This window comes from Rhodnius prolixus, unplaced genomic scaffold (assembly GCF_049639745.1).
Source record: "Rhodnius prolixus isolate KJV_2025 unplaced genomic scaffold, Rpr scaffold_6, whole genome shotgun sequence".
Classification (NCBI taxonomy): Eukaryota; Metazoa; Arthropoda; class Insecta; order Hemiptera; family Reduviidae; genus Rhodnius; species Rhodnius prolixus.
This window is the reverse complement of record NW_027411634.1, coordinates 9,536,810-9,559,518: the sequence shown is the minus strand read 5'-3', so window position 1 is coordinate 9,559,518 and position 22,709 is coordinate 9,536,810. Positions and strand designations below refer to the sequence as shown.

The window sequence follows — 22,709 nt, the reverse complement described above, 5'->3', positions numbered from 1 at the left end:
AAAAATTTATTCTGTAAATAACCTCAGCGTATAACCTAGCCTTAAGTAAAGAAAAGTATATATTTATCATAGAAAATTACATTCATTTGTCAACGTCAAAACAAGAAAGGACAAGAAAATTTATTGAATTTTTTTATAGAAAAACAAACACAATTTCACTAACAATTTCTTACAAATTATTCTATTTATCTGGAATTACAGATCAGGAAAATTGTTTTTATATAATTTTTATCTCTAAAAAGACAGCGTTGTATAAAAACAGAATTATCTTTAAATCTGATCTTTAAATGTACAGTGGAGTCTCGGTTATCCGTCATGACCGGGACCGGACACGTGACGGATAGTCGAATAGACGGATAATGGAAAAAAACAGGAAAATTTCCAGATTCTTTTGTTTAACGTGTATAAAACTTTGTATTAACTGGTATACATATTTTATACGCTTATACGAGGGTCGTTTGAAAAGTCCGTGCAAAGTCAGAGAGATAGCACCACTGGCGCGTATCGAGGTTATGTTTAGTTAGTAGCATCTCTTGGAAGAACACACACCAAGTTTCAGCTAGATCGGTCTATTTCTTGTGTTTGGCATTCGTTTGAATCGAGGAAGTCGAGTGATTTTCAAAAAATGGACGAAAAAGAATTTCGTGTGTTGATTAAACACTATTTTATGAAAGGCAAAACGCCTCAGGAGACTAAAGAGAAGCTTGATATACATTATGGTGACTCTGCACCTTCGATTAGAACAGTTTATAAGTGGTTTCAAAATTTTCGGAGTGGCCATATGGGCACAAGTGACGCTGAACGTTCTGGACGCCCTGTTGAGGTTACTACTCCAGAAATAATTGATAAAATCCATGATATGGTGATGGATGACAGAAGAGTGAAGGTGCGTGAGATTGCTAGTGCTGTGGACATCTCGAATGAACGGATACATAATATTTTGCATCAACATTTGGACATGACAAAGCTATCCGCAAGATGGGTGCCGCGATTGCTCACGCTTGACCAAAAACGAAATCGTGTGAAGTGTTGCAAGGACGGTTTGCAGCTGTTCCAGAAAAATTCGCAGGACTTTAAGCGTCGTTTCGTCACTGTGGATGAAACATGGATACATCACTACACTCCTGAGACCAAAGAACAATCTAAACAATGGGTTACCAAGGGGGAATCTGCGCCAAAAAAGGCGAAGACCGTTCCTTCGGCCGGAAAGATTATGGCGACTGTCTTTTGGGATTCGCAAGGAATAATCCTCATCGACTATCTGGAAAAGGGTAAAACTATTACAGGTGCATATTATTCATCGTTATTGGACCGTTTGAAAACCGAGCTGCAAGAAAAACGCCCACGATTGGCCCACAAAAAAGTCCTTTTCCATCACGACAACGCACCAGCTCACACTTCAGCAGTTGTGGTCGCAAAATTAATGGAAATAGGGTTCCAACTCGTTTCACATCCCCCCTATTCTCCAGACTTGGCTCCCTCGGACTACTATTTGTTCCCCAATATGAAGAAATGGCTGGCGGGAAAAAGATTTTATTCAAACGAGGAGGTGATTGCAGAAACGAATGGCTATTTTTCAGACTTGGACAAATCCTATTATTCGGAAGGGATCAACAAACTAGAGCAGCGTTGGACGAAGTGTATAAGCCTAAAAGGAGACTATGTTGAAAAATAAAAAAGGTTTACCCCAAAAAATTAAGTAGTTTTTACTTTTGCACGGACTTTTCAAACGACCCTCGTACGCTTAAGCCTTACAGTTCAGGTATCTTTCATTATTCAATTCATTCTATTGTGTATTAAAATTAATGAATTCAATGTCTGCGACATCTAATCGGTTTTGTTTGTGGTTGATCTTTTTAGGAAAAGACCGACAAACTGTCGAATGATGGACACGGGTATGGACCTAAAAGACAAAGGAAAAAATCTCAAAAGAAAATATTCATACTCTGCGTTGAACGGGGCTGTGACCGGCATTAATCTTAAATTAGAGGCCCGTTTTTTTAATTTTTAAATACTGAGGACAGTGACGGTTAATTGGAATAGACGGATAAAAGGGTGACGGATAACCGAGACTCCACTGTATTTTTATTTTCAATTTAAAACGCGTCAAAATTAGAGGTCTTAGGCGTCTGCAGCTTTTCTTTTCAGTGCACTGCCGGTGTCCAGTCAGTATTCTCTCGTTACAGACAACATTGTCCATCAACCAGTCAGTGAGCTGTAAGAAGCTTCTAAGAAGAGAATATCTAAGGGGCCAGCAGCTGGGATTCGAACCTGCCGATATCTCCGCGTTGGAATAAGTATACGCTAATCTCTGAGATAATACCATTTTCTCTGCGACTTTAAGGATTTAAGAATAGATTTTGCTCATTTTAGGGAGATTTTCGAATAACTAATTTTGTAAATTATCTCAAGGAGTTTTCTTTTTCTTTTGATTATATTTTTATAAATCATGCAACAATCAACTTCTTTGTTATGAGAGAGGACTTGTTTTTAAAAGTAATAAATAACTTTCTAACAAATAATTGCTTCTAGAACATCATTTATGAGAAAGATTTCCTCTTGAAGGCGCTGTTATTGCTGTAACTTCAAAGTAAATAAGTATAATAATACTTCTGATATTTTTTATACATGAGAAAAGCTAAGATTAACACGGCCCCCTCAATTTTCAAAACTTTCCACTTCCAAGCTTTATGTTTTTGAAGTTAGGGAAAATATGTATGCCGAAAGATAATTTTCATGAGCCAGCATATATGTGAAAATTCAATTTAAAGTCGTACTACTTCTAACTATGATGGTAATTGAAGCGAACTTTCTATTTGTAACGTTGAAGTTATTCTCTTTGAAGTTTTCAAAGACTCTTCGCAAAAACCAGCTGGTGTGCGAGTGGGTTCCAATTATTTATTCAAAAAGAAGGGAAATCAAAAATCATAACAACATACTGTTAAACCAGTTTCTAAAAATAAACAAATAAAGAGCAATATATAAAAACAAACTTACCAATTATCTGATAATTGCTGTTTCTGATTGGCATAGCTAATAATGATTTGATGGAACCACTGGATTTCGGTTCCACTTCCAAAGACTCAGCAACGTTGATCACTTCACCAGATTCAGCTACTCGTTCAGCAAGTCCCAGTAGATACTGTGACACACCACCTCCGTCCACTTGTATGCGTTTGCTGAAACAAAATAAAAAAAAAACAAACATCAACTTTAACTCAAATAATTTCAGTCAGAAATAAAATGATTTATAACATGATGTTCAGCGAGCTGGATTCCCACGCGGAACACCGGGTTTGAATACCTGGCTTTCAGATTCTCTCTTTCTGGTGGGTCATCTTACAGCACACTCTCCGATGATAAACAGAGGAGTCTGTAATGAAAGAACATTTTCCGGAAGCCCTGAAAGAGTGCATTGAAAAAAAACCTCCGGGTTCCAATGATTTTAGAAGTTATATTAATAATAATAAAGAAAGATATCTGGAAAAATAAACGTCGAGAACAGACATGAAACCCTACATACATAAAACTGGTAATAAAGTTTTATTAAGCAGAATAAAATATAGGTTCTTAGCTTTTATGTTATATTGAACTTGCCCATCGGTAATAAAATATTTAAACTTGGCGAACAAAACATTTAGAAAAGTCTAACAAACATTCAGAATTTGGTGGCGTTTCTTAAATAATTATGTAAAATACTTCTTTTTGTACAGAATAAGTAATAAGTTATATAAAATGACAATTTTTTTTTATTTAATAAACTTTTCATGCCATTATTGCATCTATTCGTACAATTATTATTTATTAAACGTTTAGAATTATTATGAATGGCTTCAAAACCAACCCAGAAGGTACCCCAAATCATAGAAACAGGGAATATCAACGATCTTGACTGGATTGATAGTGCGATTACGACACAAACCAGGATACCTGCAATTAAAAATTATTTTACAAAGAATTAGAAAACCAACAGTATTGGAATGCAAGAATCAAGATACTGTTAACAAACAGATCCCACGATATTACCCAAAATATAAAGATTATCCGCATCACGATGATTTGCAATGATTAAGATCGCTAACTTATCAGCAATCACTATTCACACGAATAGAAGCCCGATTTAAAGCCACAGATTATACCTTTTAGCTTTCTGTTTATTACACGACTTAAAGCATAACTTCGGACCATAGGGCGAGGTCTCAGTCGTTGAATTTTTTAATCATTAGGAAGTTGCCTTTCAAGCTCTATTGAGTTTACAAAACCTTAGAAATGTGTCCCTGAATACCCAATAGTTTGTTTTTTTCTGAAAAATATCCTCAGCTTACTTGAATGATTGCCTCATTTTTTTCTTTCAGGCAGAGCTTAACTTCCTGCTACCAAATTAGATGTTGTGTACGTGAGTTTTGAATCGCACAATTTACTATTTGTTAATTTTTTAACAAATAAAAAGTAACTCTACACGGAATTCAAACCTGGATCTCCCACTTACAAATCCACCTTCCATGACTAACACTGCCTCAGTAATACGTCACTAATATTTCCATACCATTCCTACCAATAAGTAACATTTTCAAAGAACCTGTTGGAGGCAACATGAGTAAAATTAAATTAAGGAATAAGACAGTAATCTTAATATGGCGAAACCCACGCTTTACTGTAATAAGAAAAATTCTAATTAAAATTACCATATAGATGTAGGAGAAAAGAGAAAATATAATGTTTTTAGAGAACTTAATGTAACTGACAAGATGTTTCTGCTTTTAATAGAACAATTAACAATTGCCTAATTAGGAGAATATTCGCTAATTATCAAAGAAAAAGAAGGTAATTATCTTGGTATAGAACATCACAAATTTCTAGATTACGTAAATGTTATAAATAAACCTCATTTTCAGCGGCAATGTTACTGTTTTTAGCGAAATATTACGAAGAATATAAGTATTCTCGTTTTACGTTTATTATAAACCCAGACATGGTGATTAGGTGTTTTTATTTTAATAGTAAACATTAAGTACCTGGTGAGATTAAATATTTAAATTAAACTTGAAATGATTGGTGCCATTATCTAAAAATAAAACTATTGTCTACGAATTTAAAAAACAAAACAAAAAATTAACTATCATTGAATCGAAATTGTACGTTAACTTTGTCCTAACAGTTCTAAGTATACTAAGATAAAGTTAAACGCTAGGAAATAATTGTAGTACTCCAAACAAAACTCCCTTAAGGCTGTTCTCCCTTATTCTATGGAAGTTTATGAAAGTAAATATTTGGTTTTGGTAGCCAAGGTTCTATAGGGTATTTGCTTGGGTTCCTCTATAACCAAAAGGTCTGGTCGTTCTAGTTTTACTATTTCTAGATTACTTTATTGTGCTCCAATTGTATCAACGAAGTTGCCGATTATTTATTTAAACAACACATATAATAATAAAATAAACTGTGACACATTCTTTCTTCTGTTATTTCCGGAAAGAGGTAACAGAGAGAATCCCTTGCTGGGTGAGACTATCGACGCACTGAATTTAGATTAGGCCTGTATGTTGCAGGGCATTCCAAATTCAATCGATCAAGATCACTGCTCTTTTTACTAGCTTCAGAGAAAAAGTGAGTGAAGTCACTGTAACTAACGAAGTCCCACCTCATCAGCAATCTCGTTCCCTAGAGTGCCCAGGGAATCAGGCAATGAGAATCAATACTCATAGATGGTCGATGATGTCAGGAATCTTAACTTCTATAAGGTACCAAGTATTGGGATGCAGAATATTATTAAGGTGGCTAGATAATCAACGATTTCAGCAAAGCTAGAATATGTTGCATGATCAATTCCCGATCTTGGAGCAGCATATTATTTAATTAATGATAACAAGAGAAGTGTACACTACTTAGAATATTATGTTTCCACAATCGCATCTCCATTTGTACAAAACTACTTGTTACTGTATTTAATATCATTTATTTGCAAATGATATTCATAATTTTTTGCTACGAGCTTCGTAACATTAGAATTAAATCTCTTTTTGAGCAAAACTTGTCCTACATTTGCCTCTGTTTTATTGCGTACACAATTTTTTGTTTGCCAAGAATGGTTGAAGACATGAGCTTTTTATAAAGGAAGGAAAATATTTATTTTAACATTCACGTAGAAGAACAAGAATTTTGCCGGGGAAAAAAAATAGTACTACACTAATCTTGTACATGGACCATCCACATCTTTATCAAAGGGTTATTGTATAAAAGGGCAAAGGGATATTTCACCTCAAACCAGTTTCTAGTTTTGTCACTACTATCTCCGGCTCTGACCTATATTTTTCTCTATATTATATTATATAGTATATATTTCGTATATATTTCTGTACCCTGTTCTTTATATAATTTTTGAGATGAGAGGAGATTTTTTATCTCTACATTTGCTGTATCAGAGGCTTACTTATAAATTATATTAACCACTTTCAGCACATTTAGAAAAGCAAGAGTCTATTTATAGTTGTCTGAAAGGTGATGGTCATTCTATGTAAGAAAGGAAGTGAAAAAGTTAAGGACAGAGGAAGCCACCGAAAGGTTTGATTCTGGGAAGATCCTCTTTAGGTGAACGGCTGAAAGATGTCCAATTATTACTAGAGTTTAAAGCAATAAATTAATAAGAATTAAAAAATGAAATGTTGGCAACAATTAAGCCAATGAAGCAAGAAGTAGAGTGGCAAAAGTCAATCTTTACTCCTAAGAGCAGAGCAACAGGAGCCCGTATCTGGAATAGACGTGATCCTCTATTCTAGACCTTTTCATCTTGCCAATAGGCGGGCTAAAGAAAGCCGTTCTCTGATCGAACGGAAAAGATGTGAAATGAAAAGAAGCGTAAGGGGCTTTTTCCAGCATCTGTTGCACCTCAATCCAAGATGTGTTCCATGCTGTAGAACGGGTGAAAAAGGAAACAGAGCGTCCGAGGTACCTAGAGCTCCCTTTGGAGTTAGTAGCCTTTTCTGACTAACGCGGCCTTCAGTTCTGTACATATCTGCAGAGCATGTTGTCCTTGGTCATGTGGAGAGAGGTGCTGGAAGGCGTTTTTGGGACAAAGGAGAGTTAAGTGTCCACTCCATACATTACCAGGACATCTAGAGGAGCCTGGATGGTTACAGCGAGTCAATTTGCGTCCTGGGAATGGTTCTCCCTAACTGCTACTTCTACTTCTACAACTTCGCGGAGATAAGCTGTTTAACCAGTGATCAGGGGGTGTTCCAAATGATCTAATAAAGGTCGCAGAGCAGAATCTTTCTTTAACAAGAAACTATATTTAAATACAAAAACAGATGAAAACATTATAAAAATCTATCTTGAGAGTTATTCGCCAAAATGGACTAGCTAACACATCTTCCTTGCACGAAGCACATTACAGTTTCTCTGTAGTAATTGTGGAGGTCTCCTCAACCAGAATTGCAATTCTATAGCTTATGCTTTCTTATCTAAAACAGGATCACCTATTTTCCCAATTTAGTCAGAAATATATTGAAAAAGTGATACTGCAGTAAAATAAAATAAGTTCACTAATAAATCCAGAATCTCGCCAAATATTAAGTTACACAATGTTGTCACTATGGTGATTCAACAACAAAATTAATTTTAGTAACTATATCTCTATAAATAGCCCAAGTTCATAATGTCATGTAGGTTAATTTCTAGTCACTAACGTATTTCTCTATTTAATTTTTGTTCTTCAGCAACTAGTTGTTTGGTTACCACACGGTGCCACCTCTACCTACAACATCTTTATCTTTTTAATTTCCACAAGAACTGACGGTATTTATTGGACCAGAATAATCCTCAACTTCTACCTATGGATCCAAAATTATTTCCAACATTTAACTCACAATGTGGATCTTAAGATTTCCTTCAAATTGGAAGTAAAAAAAGGTTCATAGGGTCAAGAAACTGTTGAGAAAAAGGTGTTGAATTAAATTTCTCTACAGTCTAAATTCATAATTAAATATCAGATACAAATTTCAATTAGAGTTTGTTTTTTTTTTGCTGCTGGTTAATTAAATGATTAAATATTCAAAATGGTAGCTGTTTAACGTCCCACAGAACTTTTTTGATCAATAGCTCTGAAAGCTGTAAATAGCTCCCTAACACAATCTGATGAATATTAATTAATGAATGGAACTGTTGTGTGGCATCATCATGTACGTCTAGTGTGACGTAATTAATTTTATTGAATAAAAGATGGAAATAGTCTAGTCAATAAAGGGGTAAGGAATACAAAATTGAGTTAGTACCAAAATCGCAATGCGAGATAGATGATGTACGCTTGGCTATTGTCATCTTTAAATGACACCGTCTGTCAATGAGCTCGCGAAAGCATTGCCAACAATAATAATTGTTAAGGACTTCATTTTCAGAATTTTTTTTTTTTTTTGTAACATTTCTGTTTACGCCGATCATACGAACATTCAAATACATTTTCACGTAGGCGCCACGGTAGCCGAGCGGTTAAGAGGCAAGACCTACAAAGCTAATATGCATATTGTGGATACTGATATTGTGGGTACTGGGTTCGATTCCCGGTCTTAGGCCTTGGATTTTATTTAATGGTTAATAAAAGAAATTTACAGTAAAGTACGAGGGTCGTTTGAAAAGTCCGTGCAAAAATAAAAACTACTTAATTTTTTGGGGTAAACCTTTTTTATTTTTCAACATAGTCTCCTTTTAGGCTTATACACTTCGTCCAACGCTGCTCTAGTTTGTTGATCCCTTCCGAATAATAGGATTTGTCCAAGTCTGAAAAATAGCCATTCGTTTCTGCAATCACCTCCTCGTTTGAATAAAATCTTTTTCCCGCCAGCCATTTCTTCATATTGGGGAACAAATAGTAGTCCGAGGGAGCCAAGTCTGGAGAATAGGGAGGATGTGAAACGAGTTGGAACCCTATTTCCATTAATTTTGCGACCACAACTGCTGAGATGTGAGCTGGTGCGTTGTCGTGATGGAAAAGGACTTTTTTGTGGGCCAATCGTGGGCGTTTTTCTAGCAGCTCGGTTTTCAAACGGCCCAATAACGATGAATAATATGCACCTGTAATAGTTTTACCCTTTTCCAGATAGTCGATGAGGATTATTCCTTGCGAATCCCAAAAAGACAGTCGCCATAAGCTTTCCGGCCGAAGGAACGGTCTTCGCCTTTTTTTGCGCAGATTCCCCCTTGGTAACCCATTGTTTAGATTGTTCTTTGGTCTCAGGAGTGTAGTGATGTATCCATGTTTCATCTACAGTGACGAAACGACGCTTGAAGTCATGCGGATTCTTCTGGAACAGCTGCAAACCGTCCTTGCAACACTTCACACGATTTCGTTTTTGGTCAAGCGTGAGAAAATCACTCGACTTCCTCGATTCAAACGAATGCCAAACACAAAGAAATAGACCGATCTGGCTGAAACTTGGTGTGTGTTCTTCCAAGAGATGCTACTAACTAAACATAACCTCGATACGCGCCAATAGTGCTATCTCTCTGACTTTGCATGGACTTTTCAAACGACCCTCGTATGTTTGCTAGTTGCCTCCGTCCACGACACCTAATTGGTAGTTGGACGTAAAGTTTGCCTGAAAAAATAGGCGATTACTTTACTTTACTTTTACAATTTCTCGATCACTCTGAGTAGAAGGTAGAACTGGGTAGCTTTGGCTTTAAATTTTGTTTAAAAACATAAGTTTGCTCGCTTGCTATAAAAACGCAGCCTTGACACACATTTTGATCTTTCTAACACCAAAAAGTATGTATTGAATTACACTTTTTGTAGCAAATAACCACCAAAATACGCTACTAATATGTTAACATGTAATGTGAATGCTACAACTGATCAGCGCTGTTAAAAGCAGCCAAACTGATAAGCAGAGAGGCTTAACACTAGGCAATCCTAACATCTTACAAAGCCATGCACAAATGTGCAGTAACAATAATAGCGTACATTACTCACTTATTGTTATTATGTCCATTTTTACTGCTACTTGGTGATGCCAGTTCAAATAACTTGGAAAATTTGACCTTCTGCAAACAAAAATAAACTAATAAAAAAGTAAAAAAACAAATCACATTTAAAAAAATAAAATAAAATAGAAATAATGAACCTCTTGAGAAGTTTCATCAGCCAATAGAACTGCAGCTCTTTCACACTTCAATAATCTTTGTGCTCGTTGCATAATTTTTAAAATTACTTTCTCCAATGATGTTTGCTCTTCAAAAAGATCGTGTACCACTTCCAAAAGATTCTATAAGATTCAAGAAAACTTATTTGTAAAAAAATCAATAAACTACTAAGTGATAAACATCTGGATTATTGTATTTTAATTCTCACTGTACTAAGTACAGTCACACGACATACACATACATTCATACACCGCACTAAAAGAAAGAAACTCAAGGTACTACTCGTACAAAACAATATCTCCAGTGAGAATAGAATCTCTAAAAGGCGGACACTAACGTAATATTTTCTTTTATTACGTATAACAGAAAATGACAAAAATGATTCAATATTAAATATTACAATATAAGGAATTTGTAATGAAGCACAATACTGGACAGACTCAAATTTGAATAGACAGAAATGGAATATACAAATTGTAATAATGCTTTGCATAAAACGTTCAACGACCTTTCATATAGCACATCATAAATGGCAATATCATTTATTCCATTGTTTTAGCCTCGCACAAACTTTTACTTTAGGATTGTTAACGTTTATTGAATTATATATAATAAATTTAAATTCTATTTAATTTAAATTAAACTTTGTCGTTTAGAAATTTATTTCTAATTAACATAGAGTGCAATTATTAATTGCCAATTAGGAAATTAATTATATTGTTACTAAAAGGAAAATACGCTTAATAATTTTGTATAAATAATTATTATCTTCGTAAACTTTAAAAGCTTTACTAAAATGCTTTTTCTAAATATTCTAGCCAATCCTGTTTTCATGATGAAATTCACTTTTCTATTCCAGCTGTTTCCTCATTTTTCTTCGTTTTTTTTTTCTTTTAAATCCACCTTTTTTTTTTTAAGAAAAGAAAAATTCAATGTCACTCAATTGGGAACTGTTTAATATTCATCACACCGAAGTCTTATTTTAACTTTTTTGTCCGCTCTTATTTGACAATGGTACGTGAAAGGCCAATTAGGAGAATAGGAAGTTAGAAAATTTGAGATAATTATGTTAAGGATTGAACAAAAAAATTCTAGGAACACTCCTGCGATTCTTGAGCTATTTTCAGGATTGTAATGGATTGGCAGCTTAAAATTTGATATTTTATTTATTTATTTTGCAACTGTATGCAGTACAATAAGCAAAAGAGATGAATGATAAGGATAGCGCAAATACATATCGTATGCACCTGTAATAGTTTTACCCTTTTCCAGATAGTCGATGAGGATTACTCCTTGCGAATCCCAAAAGACAGTCGCCATAATCTTTCCGGCCGAAGGAACGGTCTTCGCCTTTTTTTGGCGCAGATTCCCCCTTGGTAACCCATTGTTTAGATTGTTCTTTGGTCTCAGGAGTGTAGTGATGTATCCATGTTTCATCCACAGTGACGAAACGACGCTTAAAGTCCTGCGGATTCTTCTGGAACAGCTGCAAACCGTCCTTACACGATTTCGTTTTTGGTCAAGCGTGAGCAATCGCGGCACCCATCTTGCGGATAGCTTTGTCATGTCCAAATGTTGATGCAAAATATTATGTACCCGTTCATTCGAGATGCCCACAGCACTAGCAATCTCACGCACTTTCACTCTTCTGTCATCCGTCACCATATCATGGATTTTATCAATGATTTCTGGAGTAGTAACCTCAACAGGGCGTCCAGAACGTTCAGCGTCACTTGTGCCCATATGGCCACTCCGAAATTTTGAAACCACTTATAAACTGTTCTAATCGAAGGCGCAGAGTCACCATAATGTTTATCAAGCTTCTCTTTAGTCTCCTGAGGCGTTTTGCCTTTCATAAAGTAGTGCTTAATCAACACACGAAATTCTTTTTCGTCCATTTTTTGAAAATCACTCGACTTCCTCGATTCAAACGAATGCCAAACACAAAGAAATAGACCGATCTGGCTGAAACTTGATGTTATATATATATATATATATATATATACATACATACATATACGCGCACATGCATTTGCGCCAAGGGCGTGATTGAAGTGAACGACGACCAGATTGGCAAGCTTACACAGCAACCATCCTAGTAGATCAGCGTTATAGAGTGGAGTTTTTGTGTAGCGAGATTGTGCTATTTCAGAAACGGGAGGAATTTTGAGATCAGAGTGTATAGTATGATTGGAGACGTAGAAGGGAGCGTTAACTATTATTCTTAAAATTTTAGACTGTAAGGTTTGTTCGATTTTTTAGCGCTTCCATAGAGTTGTATTCCGTACGTCCATATTGGGGCAGGTAGAGCGGTATATAGTGTTCGTTTGTTCGTCAGGGTCAGTTTTGATCGTTTGTCGAGTAGTCTTTTCAGCATTTTGTACCTCAGATGGAGGTCAGTTCGTTTGAGTCTCGTGTAGGGATTCCATGTTAGTCGTTTGTCAAGATGTAGTCCGAGATATCGTACTTGGTTAGTAATTGGTATAGAAGTATTGTGTAAGGAGAGAGGAGGGAGAGTTTTCTTGTTTAGAGTGAATACTATGTATTTAGATTTCAATTCATTCACTTTGATTCTCCATTTTTGCAGCCAAGGCTCGAGAAGATTTAGGTGTGATTGGAGTGCACGGCATGCTGTTACAGGATCCAAATGAGGTGATAGAATTGCAGTGTCGTCGGCGAAAGTGAAAGTAATTGTAGTCGGGTGATTTGGTAAGTCGGCAGTATAGAGAATATAAAGTAAGGGGACAAGAATGCTTCCTTGAGGAACTCCAGCAAGTATTGGAAGGATAAGAGAAGAAGAAGAATCTTGTTTGACTTAGAAGAAATGGTCGGTGAGATAAGAGATTCTTAAAATTTAATATTTACTTATATTTTTCAAGACGTAATAATTTAAGGGAAAAGTAAAATAAATACCAATTAAATTGCCAAATAATTTGTTGAAATATTCCCCAACGATGTCCTCTTAGTGCAATTATTGCACGATTATAACTGATATACTTTATTTGGGCTTGGAATTTTTACTAAAACCTCATTTTTATAATAATCTAAAGAAATTGCTAGCTTTTTATTACACAAAAATTCTTTACCAATCTTCCTGCAAGAAAGGACTTATGTACTGTTTAAGTTTAAGCCTAAATAACACCCATAAGCTCTTAGAAAACAATTGTTTTAAGTAATAAACGAGATATTAAAACCGAAGTAACATTCCTTAAGAAACAGATTTAACAATATAAAGGCAATTACTTGGATGAAAAATTCGGAAAGGATATCTCCAACGTTCAGCTGGTTAACTCTAAGCTGCTTGGAAGATAATTGTGCCGCAAGCCCGATGAAAAATAGAATTATCAGCTTTCATTATAAATAAAGTGATAAACTGAACGTAATCTTTAAGAACTTAAAAAAAGTCAAAGCTCTTTGCAACAATTTCATCAAAAAAGCTTTTCAATTAAAGAAATCTTTAAAGCTCCCTCTACATCATCCGAACTTACCTATTGCAATCTGAGGCAAACCCTTGAACTGTTGTTTGAAACATACAAACTCAAAGAAGTTTTTTTATTTATTTTATTATTTTTTTTAAGTTTGACAATAGTATAATTCAAATTCTGTTTGTTAAATATCGCTATAACAAGGTTGTTGCTGTAAATGGACTTTAATTATTAACTGCAGTCAAAAATCACATCCAATTGGTGATGTTCAAACTTTTACGAGTGCAAATGCCCTCGTTGAGCACGTCATCCACATTCCAACTTGGCTATACTCAAGTGCAATCTGTTTGCCAACATATTGAATAGTACTCAAGCACATATTGGACATTCGACTGCAATAACCTCTTGCCAGATGGTACAGTGATTTCTAGTTTTATTAAAGTATCAATATTCTTTAATATCCAAACACTATTTCCTTTTTTAATGTTTGATATCTCATAAAGATTTAATTGCATACTTATTATTGATATTTTAATGAATAATTATTAGTCACAGTATACTGTTAATTGGAAAATTCAAATATTAATTGATGTCTAACTTGATTAGTATCAATAGTTTAATCAAGATTAGAAGGACTGTTCTCTGAGTGACCTTACATTCTTGTCCTTATTTATATCATAAAAGAGCCAGAGCATGCAATATACAAAAAAAAATGGCAGACTAAAGGGACGCCTAAACTTCACTGACCATCAAATGGTTAAGTTCCCTTAAATTGGGGAACAATGGGCATTTTGGATTGTCTGCGTTCCTTCCTCTTTTTGGTGGAACCGCCCTTTTAATACAATCTAAAATCAGTTACCTTTATTTAATTTTTAAGGAAAAAATATTATCTGTATTATGCAAACAAATGTTTAATAGTTAATAGATCTGATTGCATCCAACCAAAACACAAAGTTAAATCATGGTGGACAACCAAAGAAGAGATTGATTTGATTAATAATTAATAGAATTACTATTAGTGAGTCATCTAGTCGAGAATTCGTCAAAAAACTGTTCTTTGTACGATCGGCTAGTTGGGCAGGTCATCATTTAACGACGTCCAAAAATACAAATCCCTCTTTGGAGCGAAAAAAAAAAAAAACGGACAAAATAAAATGATGTCTACAAATCTTGGGACTTTAAGAGATTTACTATGTCCTCCAAAGGTCTACTACTATTCGCATGGCAAAATTTCAGGATGTCCTATATAGTCAATTTAGTAAAGCATCCTGTGAGAAGTGGACTGGCGCTAGTACAGGAATATTGATATCCCAGACTACCTGCACACGCTGTCAGTTATGGACAACTAAGCAATCAATTTTGGTTCGAGGAGTAGCAGATGTAACTTTTAAGTTAAGGGCGCCCTATGCCAAAATCTCGTATAATCTCCTCACGTTGCTTATTCCACACAAGACCACACGCTAGGAAGGAAGATACAAGAAAGTTTTTATGTCATAATCATTGAGCTTTATGAACCAATTCCTTTATAAAAGCGCCACAAGGGTGTCAAGATCAGAGCATAAGCAGCTTGACCAAAATTGGATAAGCTTGTAGACAACTACACAAAGAGCTTTCCATAAATTATCTTGGTAAAAAAGAAAAAAAAAAAGGCAGACCGGAATGTTGCCACTTTACCTTGAAAAGTAAATTATTATTATTTTTAGATTCTGTTTTTGAGAGATTTTTCCCCCACACACTGCCAGTCCCAGAGTACTGTTTAAGCCCCTTTTAAAGTTGGAGCACAGCAGTTGCAACCTTATTTCATATTTATCTTGGCGTTTAATTAATGTTCTATTTTAAGCCTTATTAATATTTTAAAATTCGCATTTATAATTTAATGGTAAATGAGTTCATTTTATTTAATCTCTTCAACAATTATATTTTGTGGGTAGATTTGTATATTGTCCTAAAAACGGTTTTATGATTAATATTATTCTATTTTCAGAATATTCAAATTTATGGAACATCGTACAGTTATTGTAGCAGGAAACTAGTCCATAATCTGGAATTATGGAGTAATTATTCTGGGCTAATTCCCAACACTCAGTTGTGTTTCATAGTTTCCGATTGTTATTAAGCATCTCAGGATGCTTTCCTCCCACAAGGCACTGCAGCCAAAAAAGGATTAAAGTACTTCCCCTAAATGTTCTAGTAAGTAAATCCTTCTCTTTCTTACTAGTTCTAGGATTTGTTCTCTTTATGATCTTCTACAGCTGCTGTAGAGAGCCATATATTACTTTATTGCAATCTTGTCTTAGCAATGCAATCAAAGGGAATATAAGAATTTGTTTCATTAACCTGCCATGCCCCGTAATCTCACTGGAGGAGTCTATTTCTTAAGTTCAGGATATTCTCAATTCTGCCTAAGCCTTTTAATGTGTTTTGATTTTTTATTTTATTTATTACTTGTTACAACTTAGCAGTTTTACAAGAGAGTTGGGACTTGACAAAATATGGAAAAATATAATATACATTACAAAAAGTAGAAAAATTACACCTATATAATAAAAAGAAACAACCATCAGTGCAGCACAAGTATAAGAAAGATATCTTCTGGACATTTGAAAAATTTAACAAACTCAAAAACATTTATACTGACTAACTATTCATTCATAATAAAGGATCTCAGCTTCAATGAACCCAACACGTAATACACAATGTCGTTGATCTTGTCTGTACTGTCAAATACAAACAAACTCACAATATCAAGGTTCATTGAAGGGAAATACTTTAGTATATATTGATCGCGTAGAGGTCCGTATATAGGGCAGTAGAAAAAGAAATGTTCCAAATTTTCTATTTCATTTCTTTTGCACAAACTGCACAACACGCCGCCATCCAAACAATACTTATTGCCTTTATAGAATATCCTTATTACATTTTTATGAGAGAGACGAAGTTGAGCTATGATTCTAATTTTTGAAATAGATAAATTTGCTTTTAAATAAGTCTCTCCATCGCCCCAACAGGCTATACTTCTATAAATGTTTCTGTAGCGGGAATTCAATACATTTTCAACCGCTAGACTGTACCAGTGGTTCGACCATTTCTCAGTTAAATCTTTAATAACATTTTTCACCAACTGAGGGTTAGTGGCATTCCACAACTCTTCAGAACCAATAGGACACAGAAGGTTTTTAATTTGTAAAGCCCAATTGTACTTATTGTATTTGTTGAGGCCACACTCACGAAGTTTATCATAACAAATGCGGGGATACCTACTTGGACTCATATGTAACAACTTGAGCCACCAAGATATTGTTCTTTTAAAAATAGCAACTTTAAGTGGTTTGCAGCCTGTTTCCACTAGCACATAATGATAAGGCGTATTACGCGGCAATAACAGTAATGTTTTGAAAAAGTGCTGCAGTACCTTTTCCACCATTTCCAGATATTGAGTGGCCCATATTTCGGAGCAGTTAAGTTATGGCAGACACTACGCTCTCAAAAAGTTTGAGTTTACATTCCCATGAACTATTCTTGCCTTTAATGAGAATTTGCTTTATTCTGCCTACAGCTTTGATTCCTTTATTAATAAATTCTTGGGCTGCTAATCTAAAACAACCAGAGGAGCTGAAAAGTACTCCTAAATATAAATAACTTTTAACGAATTCTATTTCAAGTCCGAGATAGTGCAGAGCCCTGAATTTTTTCAGTCTCCCCCCAGCATGGAAAACGACTACCTTGCTCTTGTCTGTATTGACCTCAAGATCATTCAGAGCAAAATATTCAGCCAACACATTCAATTTAGCCTGCGCATCAGGTCGAGAGTCGGCAAAAATAACCAAGTCGTCTGCCCACATCAGACATAAAATATCGCAATTTTCATTTCTAGTTATTCCAGATAGATTGCGCTCTCTAAAAAATGATTCAAAATCTGATAAAAACAAGTTAAAAAGTAAGGGTGAAAGGGACTCCCCTTGCAAAACCCCACGTGAAATACCAATCTGTGACAGTACCATTTAACTTTAGTCTGAACACTGAAGCTTCATAGAGTTTTTTTAAGATTCGCAACATTTTGCCACTTACCCCGATAATATGCAGCTTTTGCCATAGTTTAGAATGGTTAATGCTATCAAACGCCTTCCGAAAGTCTATAAAAATGGCGACTAAATTTTTACGTTTCATTAGGGTATAAATACTAATAACTGAATAAAGGGTGAATACATTGTCAGCACATACAATGCAATCAAAGGGAATATAAGAATTTGTTTCATTAACCTGCCATGCCCCGTAATCTCACTGGAGGAGTCTATTTCTTAAGTTCAGGATATTCTCAATTCTGCCTAAGCCTTTTAATGTGTTTTGATTTAAGGAACAGCCTTCTAGGCACTGACAGGCTTACTCCAAAGCATCATCATTCATTCATACCATTCAGACAAATATAATTACAAATTGGGCCAAATGCTGGAGCTTCATCCGCAATATTCCCGATAGTGAAAGAGTTCGGTGTGACCAAAGGTTAACCAAGGGAGATGATATTCTCAAATAACGGCAAGCTTCTGCAAGCTCTACATGGGAAATACTTATTGTTACTCAATTTTAAATTTACTTAGCTAAACTCTAGCTTCCTCTAAACCTTCCAGACAATCCTCCTCGTCGACTGAAGCGGAAGTGGCCTAGAGATCTGCTGTGATTAAATCATTGTGAAAGAGTTTCACCTGTGGGTGATTGCTCCAACCATGACTTTTCAAGAGAACTGAACCAGTAAGATCAAATTTACTTGATGCAACAATTGTTGCAGTTGTAAATATACAAATAAAGTGAAAAAAAAAACTTAGCTAAATTCATTACGATCTTTTACTTTGCTTACACCTAATATTAAAAATAAACATAAAAATATCAATATAACGGGCAACCTTGAAATTTGATAGGCTATTTACAAACTTAGCTTATTCTTCAATAAATTGACAATCATTTTCAATGACGAATTGCTGCCTTAATACAAAGTAAAAGTTATTCACAGAAAAAATAGAGGCTAGTTACGCGACATGGTTATTAGATTGGCTCGAAGGGGGATGATTTGAATATAAGTTCCAAATGCTGGCGTTTCAATGTCACATTAAAGTTAATGCCAGACGACAACAAGGTCAGGTGATGCTGGGAGGTGTGTAGATCCTATATATCTGTGGGTTTGCACACCCTTGTCAGACTCCCTCTATCTTTAAAGAAGAACCAGAGCCACAGAACACTTGTTATGTAGATTACATACTTCTATTCGAATTCAGAAGGATGTTCTTAGAGTAATCATCATGATGCTGCAAGGTCTCGACTATTCTCCCCCACCATTTTCTCTTTATTACAAACAATATTCATCATACATTTCATTGAAACTGCTTGGCGATGAAAATTTATATAGTTTTCTGCATTAAATTGTAATAAATTTCAACAATATTAAGGCCAATGTTAGATTGCACATGTAAGATCGATCTATTTTGAAAAGTAAGAAGTAAAAACCATCGGGAAAAGAGGGAATTGTCTTCTAATTCGATTAGACTACTGCTAATTCTGTATTTGATAGTTAATATTAAGGCCAATGATAGATTGCACATGTAGGATCGATCTATTTTGAAAAGTAAGAAGTAAAAACCATCGGGAAAAGAGGGAATTGTCTTCTAATTCGATTAGACTACTGCTAATTCTGTATTTGATAGTTAATATTAAGGCCAATGATAGATTGCACATGTAGGATCGATCTATTTTGAAAAGTAAGAAGTAAAAACCATCGGGAAAAGAGGGAATTGTCTTCTAATTCGATTAGACTACTGCTAATTCTGTATTTGATAGTTAATATTAAGGCCAATGATAGATTGCACATGTAGGATCGATCTATTTTGAAAAGTAAGAAGTAAAAACCATCGGGAAAAGAGGGAATTGTCTTCTAATTCGATTAGACTACTGCTAATTCTGTATTTGATAGTTAATATTAAGGCCAATGATAGATTGCACATGTAGGATCGATCTATTTTGAAAAGTAAGAAGTAAAAACCATCGGGAAAAGAGGGAATTGTCTTCTAATTCGATTAGACTACTGCTAATTCTGTATTTGATAGTTAATATTAAGGCCAATGATAGATTGCACATGTAGGATCGATCTATTTTGAAAAGTAAGAAGTAAAAACCATCGGGAAAAGAGAGAATTGTCTTCTAATGCGATTAGACTACTGCTAATTCTGTATTTGATAGTTAATATTAAGGCCAATGATAGATTGCACATGTAGGATCGATCTATTTTGAAAAGTAAGAAGTAAAAACTACTGGAAAAAGTAGAAATCTTCTTCTAGTTTCACAGGAATGCTGCTAATTCTGTATTTGATAGTAAGATTTGATATTGAAGAAGTGCGGGATGCTTAATCCATCACTGACGTTCGAAAGCCTTTCGTGAGAGACTGGTTTCATCCTTCCTGCAGAACTGGCCGAACCATTGCAGCTATTAGTGTTTTAATTTGCCACGTGATGGTCGTATTTCGAATGCGGTCTCGCCTTGTTATACGTTCTAGTTTTCTTAGATACCGCATTTCTCTAGCTTGTAGCGCTAGCTGTTCTTGATCAGTGAGTATAAATTTAGAACGATACATACACTTTCAGTTGAGAGATCTCCCTTTTTGCAAGCAGTTCTCTTTATTCATTGCCTTTAATCATTTTCCAGCACAATTTATTGTTTTATTTATTTCTTCAGTAATTATGGAGGGGATAAAATATTTCTAGATTCTCCCAGAAGCATTAAACCGCAAAGTATTTGAACTGTTTGTAAAGTAGATGAACAATAATATAAAGACATTTTGAATTTGGGTTTTTTTGTACTTCCGTTTTTCAATTCTTTCTGCTACTTGGAAAATCGCAAAAAAGAAGTTTTTCAGTAAAGCATTGGCCAGAGCTTGGATTTTATTACTCATTTTAAATAAGATTCTAGGTATTTGTGATCAGAAACTAAACTTTACTGTAAAGTATTAATTTCCGTTCTATTAAAAGGAAAAAATAAATTATTTTACGTCTTCCACCTTCATGAGGGTTTCCATAACAACTTGTGGAGCTTCTTTTACCCCCATTTAATAATAACATTTCTAATTAACGTTGTAATGGCGCCCAAAGAAAATCTAATCCGAATTTCTATCCTCATCAGAGGTATAAAAAGTGAGCTTTTTGTTTAGTTTTGTGACAGCACTCGTTTGTGAAAACTGCCAAACTGTCACTCCGACATGTCAACTGGAAAATCTTGTCATCAATGGATTTTTCCTTCGGGGGGGGGGGCTTTCAAATATATCTCGTTTGTAGTATTGCCAACATTTTCTCGGTTTTCATTACAAAAAAAAATTGCAAATCCTTTTTTTCTTTAATAAAATTTGTATTTTCTCAATGGGATTTCTTATTTTAATTCTTTGTCAACATCCAAATACTATCCTCTCCACCTTTGCTGACGATACTGCTATCTTATCTTCACATTCCGATCCCCTTATCGCTACACGAACTCTACAAACACACATCAACCACTTACAGGACTGGCTTTTCAAATGGAGAATCAAAACCAACGTTACGAAGTCTAAGTTTATAGTATTTACTCTCAGACGGAAAATCCTACCTCCTTGTCATCTTGAACCAAACTCCTATACCAGCTGTGGACAAAGTACGCTACCTTGGACTGCACCTAGACAAACGGTTGACATGGAATCCCCATACTAGTCTGAAAAGACAAGAAACTAACCAACGCTACAAACTTCTCGCTAGACTAGATGACAAACGTTCAAAACTTAACCTACATAACAAAAGACTCTTATATCTAATGTTACTGCGACCCATTTGGTCATACGGCATCGAAGTATGGGGATCGACTAAGCGTTCCAACTCACTACGCCTCCAGGCATTACAGTCAAAAATACTTCGAAAACTACTTAACGCTCCGTTCTATGTATCCAACCTCACTATCCATAATGACCTCAAAATCCCTTTCATTACAGGTTCTTGCTAACACTCGTTTCTTCAAATTTCATTCCTCTACAGCAGCTCATCCTAACCCTCTCATAGAACACCTATCTTCCTCCACATTACCAGGTAATCCTCTAAGGAGATTGAAGAGAAGATGGCCTCGTGATCTTCTCTTATCTTAAGCACGTTACTGGAGTGGCACCACTGGGTGCCTTCTCCACTCATGATTTCCTTTTATTTCTTTTCTCTTTCACCATATTTGCTTGTTGCAACAACTGTTGCAGTGGTAAATTGCAATAAAAGATTTAAAAAAAAAAAATTCTTTGCCCTGACCGGCGACATCCCTTAATATTTCTCAAGAGTTTGACTGGGATACAGCATCTGGGCTTACTGTGGAAACTGAAGGGTACCCTTCCCTACACTAACTACCTTTATATCCTATGATCATAACTTAATGATCACTAATTCCTAATCATCCAAGGCACTTCCCTTTTCTCTTTATAGTTCCTATCTTTGCCGAAAATTTGGCATCATTCTAAATCCATTGCTTTTATCCTAATTTCCATCTAAATCCTCCAGAACATTTAAACAGCTAAAATAATTACTTTCATGGGGGGAAAACAAATGTTTAAAAGGAAATAACATGCTCCTGCAAATGTCATTCTTCCTTCTCTGAAAACACGTACTTCCCCATTTTTTATGGATTTTAACAAATTTTCATGATGACAACTCGTAATAAATCCCCATATAGAATAACTTTGCCACAGTAGAGATGGCTGTTCTTGAATTAAGTTTAAAAGCCAAGAAACATTACTTTCATTGTTACGCACTTTTACGAAATTTATTTCGGATTAAAGATCAATTATTAGTAACATATAATGTTGTACAACATTCATACTTAAATAACTTTGAATGTAGAGAAAATAAATATAATTAACGAAGTTACAATTACAGTTTATTAACTAATTAGTTTTTTATTCAGCTGTAATACTGCGAAGATTAAAAACTATTTTATTACCCTATCAACTGAAGTGGGAGATAAACAAATAAATAAAATAATTCAAGAATCCAATTAGATATTTTCAACAAATAATTATAAAAACTGATAATTACGGGTTATAAATGAATAATTATTACGACTGATTATCTTCTGTTAATGATACTGTCAGATCTGAGGTTTGTCATCTGAAC

The 22,709-nt window shown here is 34.9% G+C and overlaps 1 protein-coding gene across 5 annotated transcripts in view; it reads right to left on the bottom strand.

The window, feature by feature from the left end:
* The window catches only part of LOC141460647 (dual 3',5'-cyclic-AMP and -GMP phosphodiesterase 11A-like), a 247,818-nt gene that overhangs the window by 37,240 nt on the left and 187,869 nt on the right, over positions 1 to 22,709 (bottom strand). For all 5 annotated transcript variants that reach the window (XM_074140854.1, XM_074140853.1, XM_074140852.1 and 2 more), the window contains 3 exons: positions 10,113 to 10,253; positions 9,962 to 10,032; positions 2,998 to 3,179 (listed from right to left, as the gene is read on the bottom strand). In XM_074140854.1, coding sequence (XP_073996955.1) covers positions 2,998 to 3,179; positions 9,962 to 10,032; positions 10,113 to 10,253 — 394 coding nt within the window. The remainder of the gene's footprint in view (positions 1 to 2,997; positions 3,180 to 9,961; positions 10,033 to 10,112; positions 10,254 to 22,709) is intronic.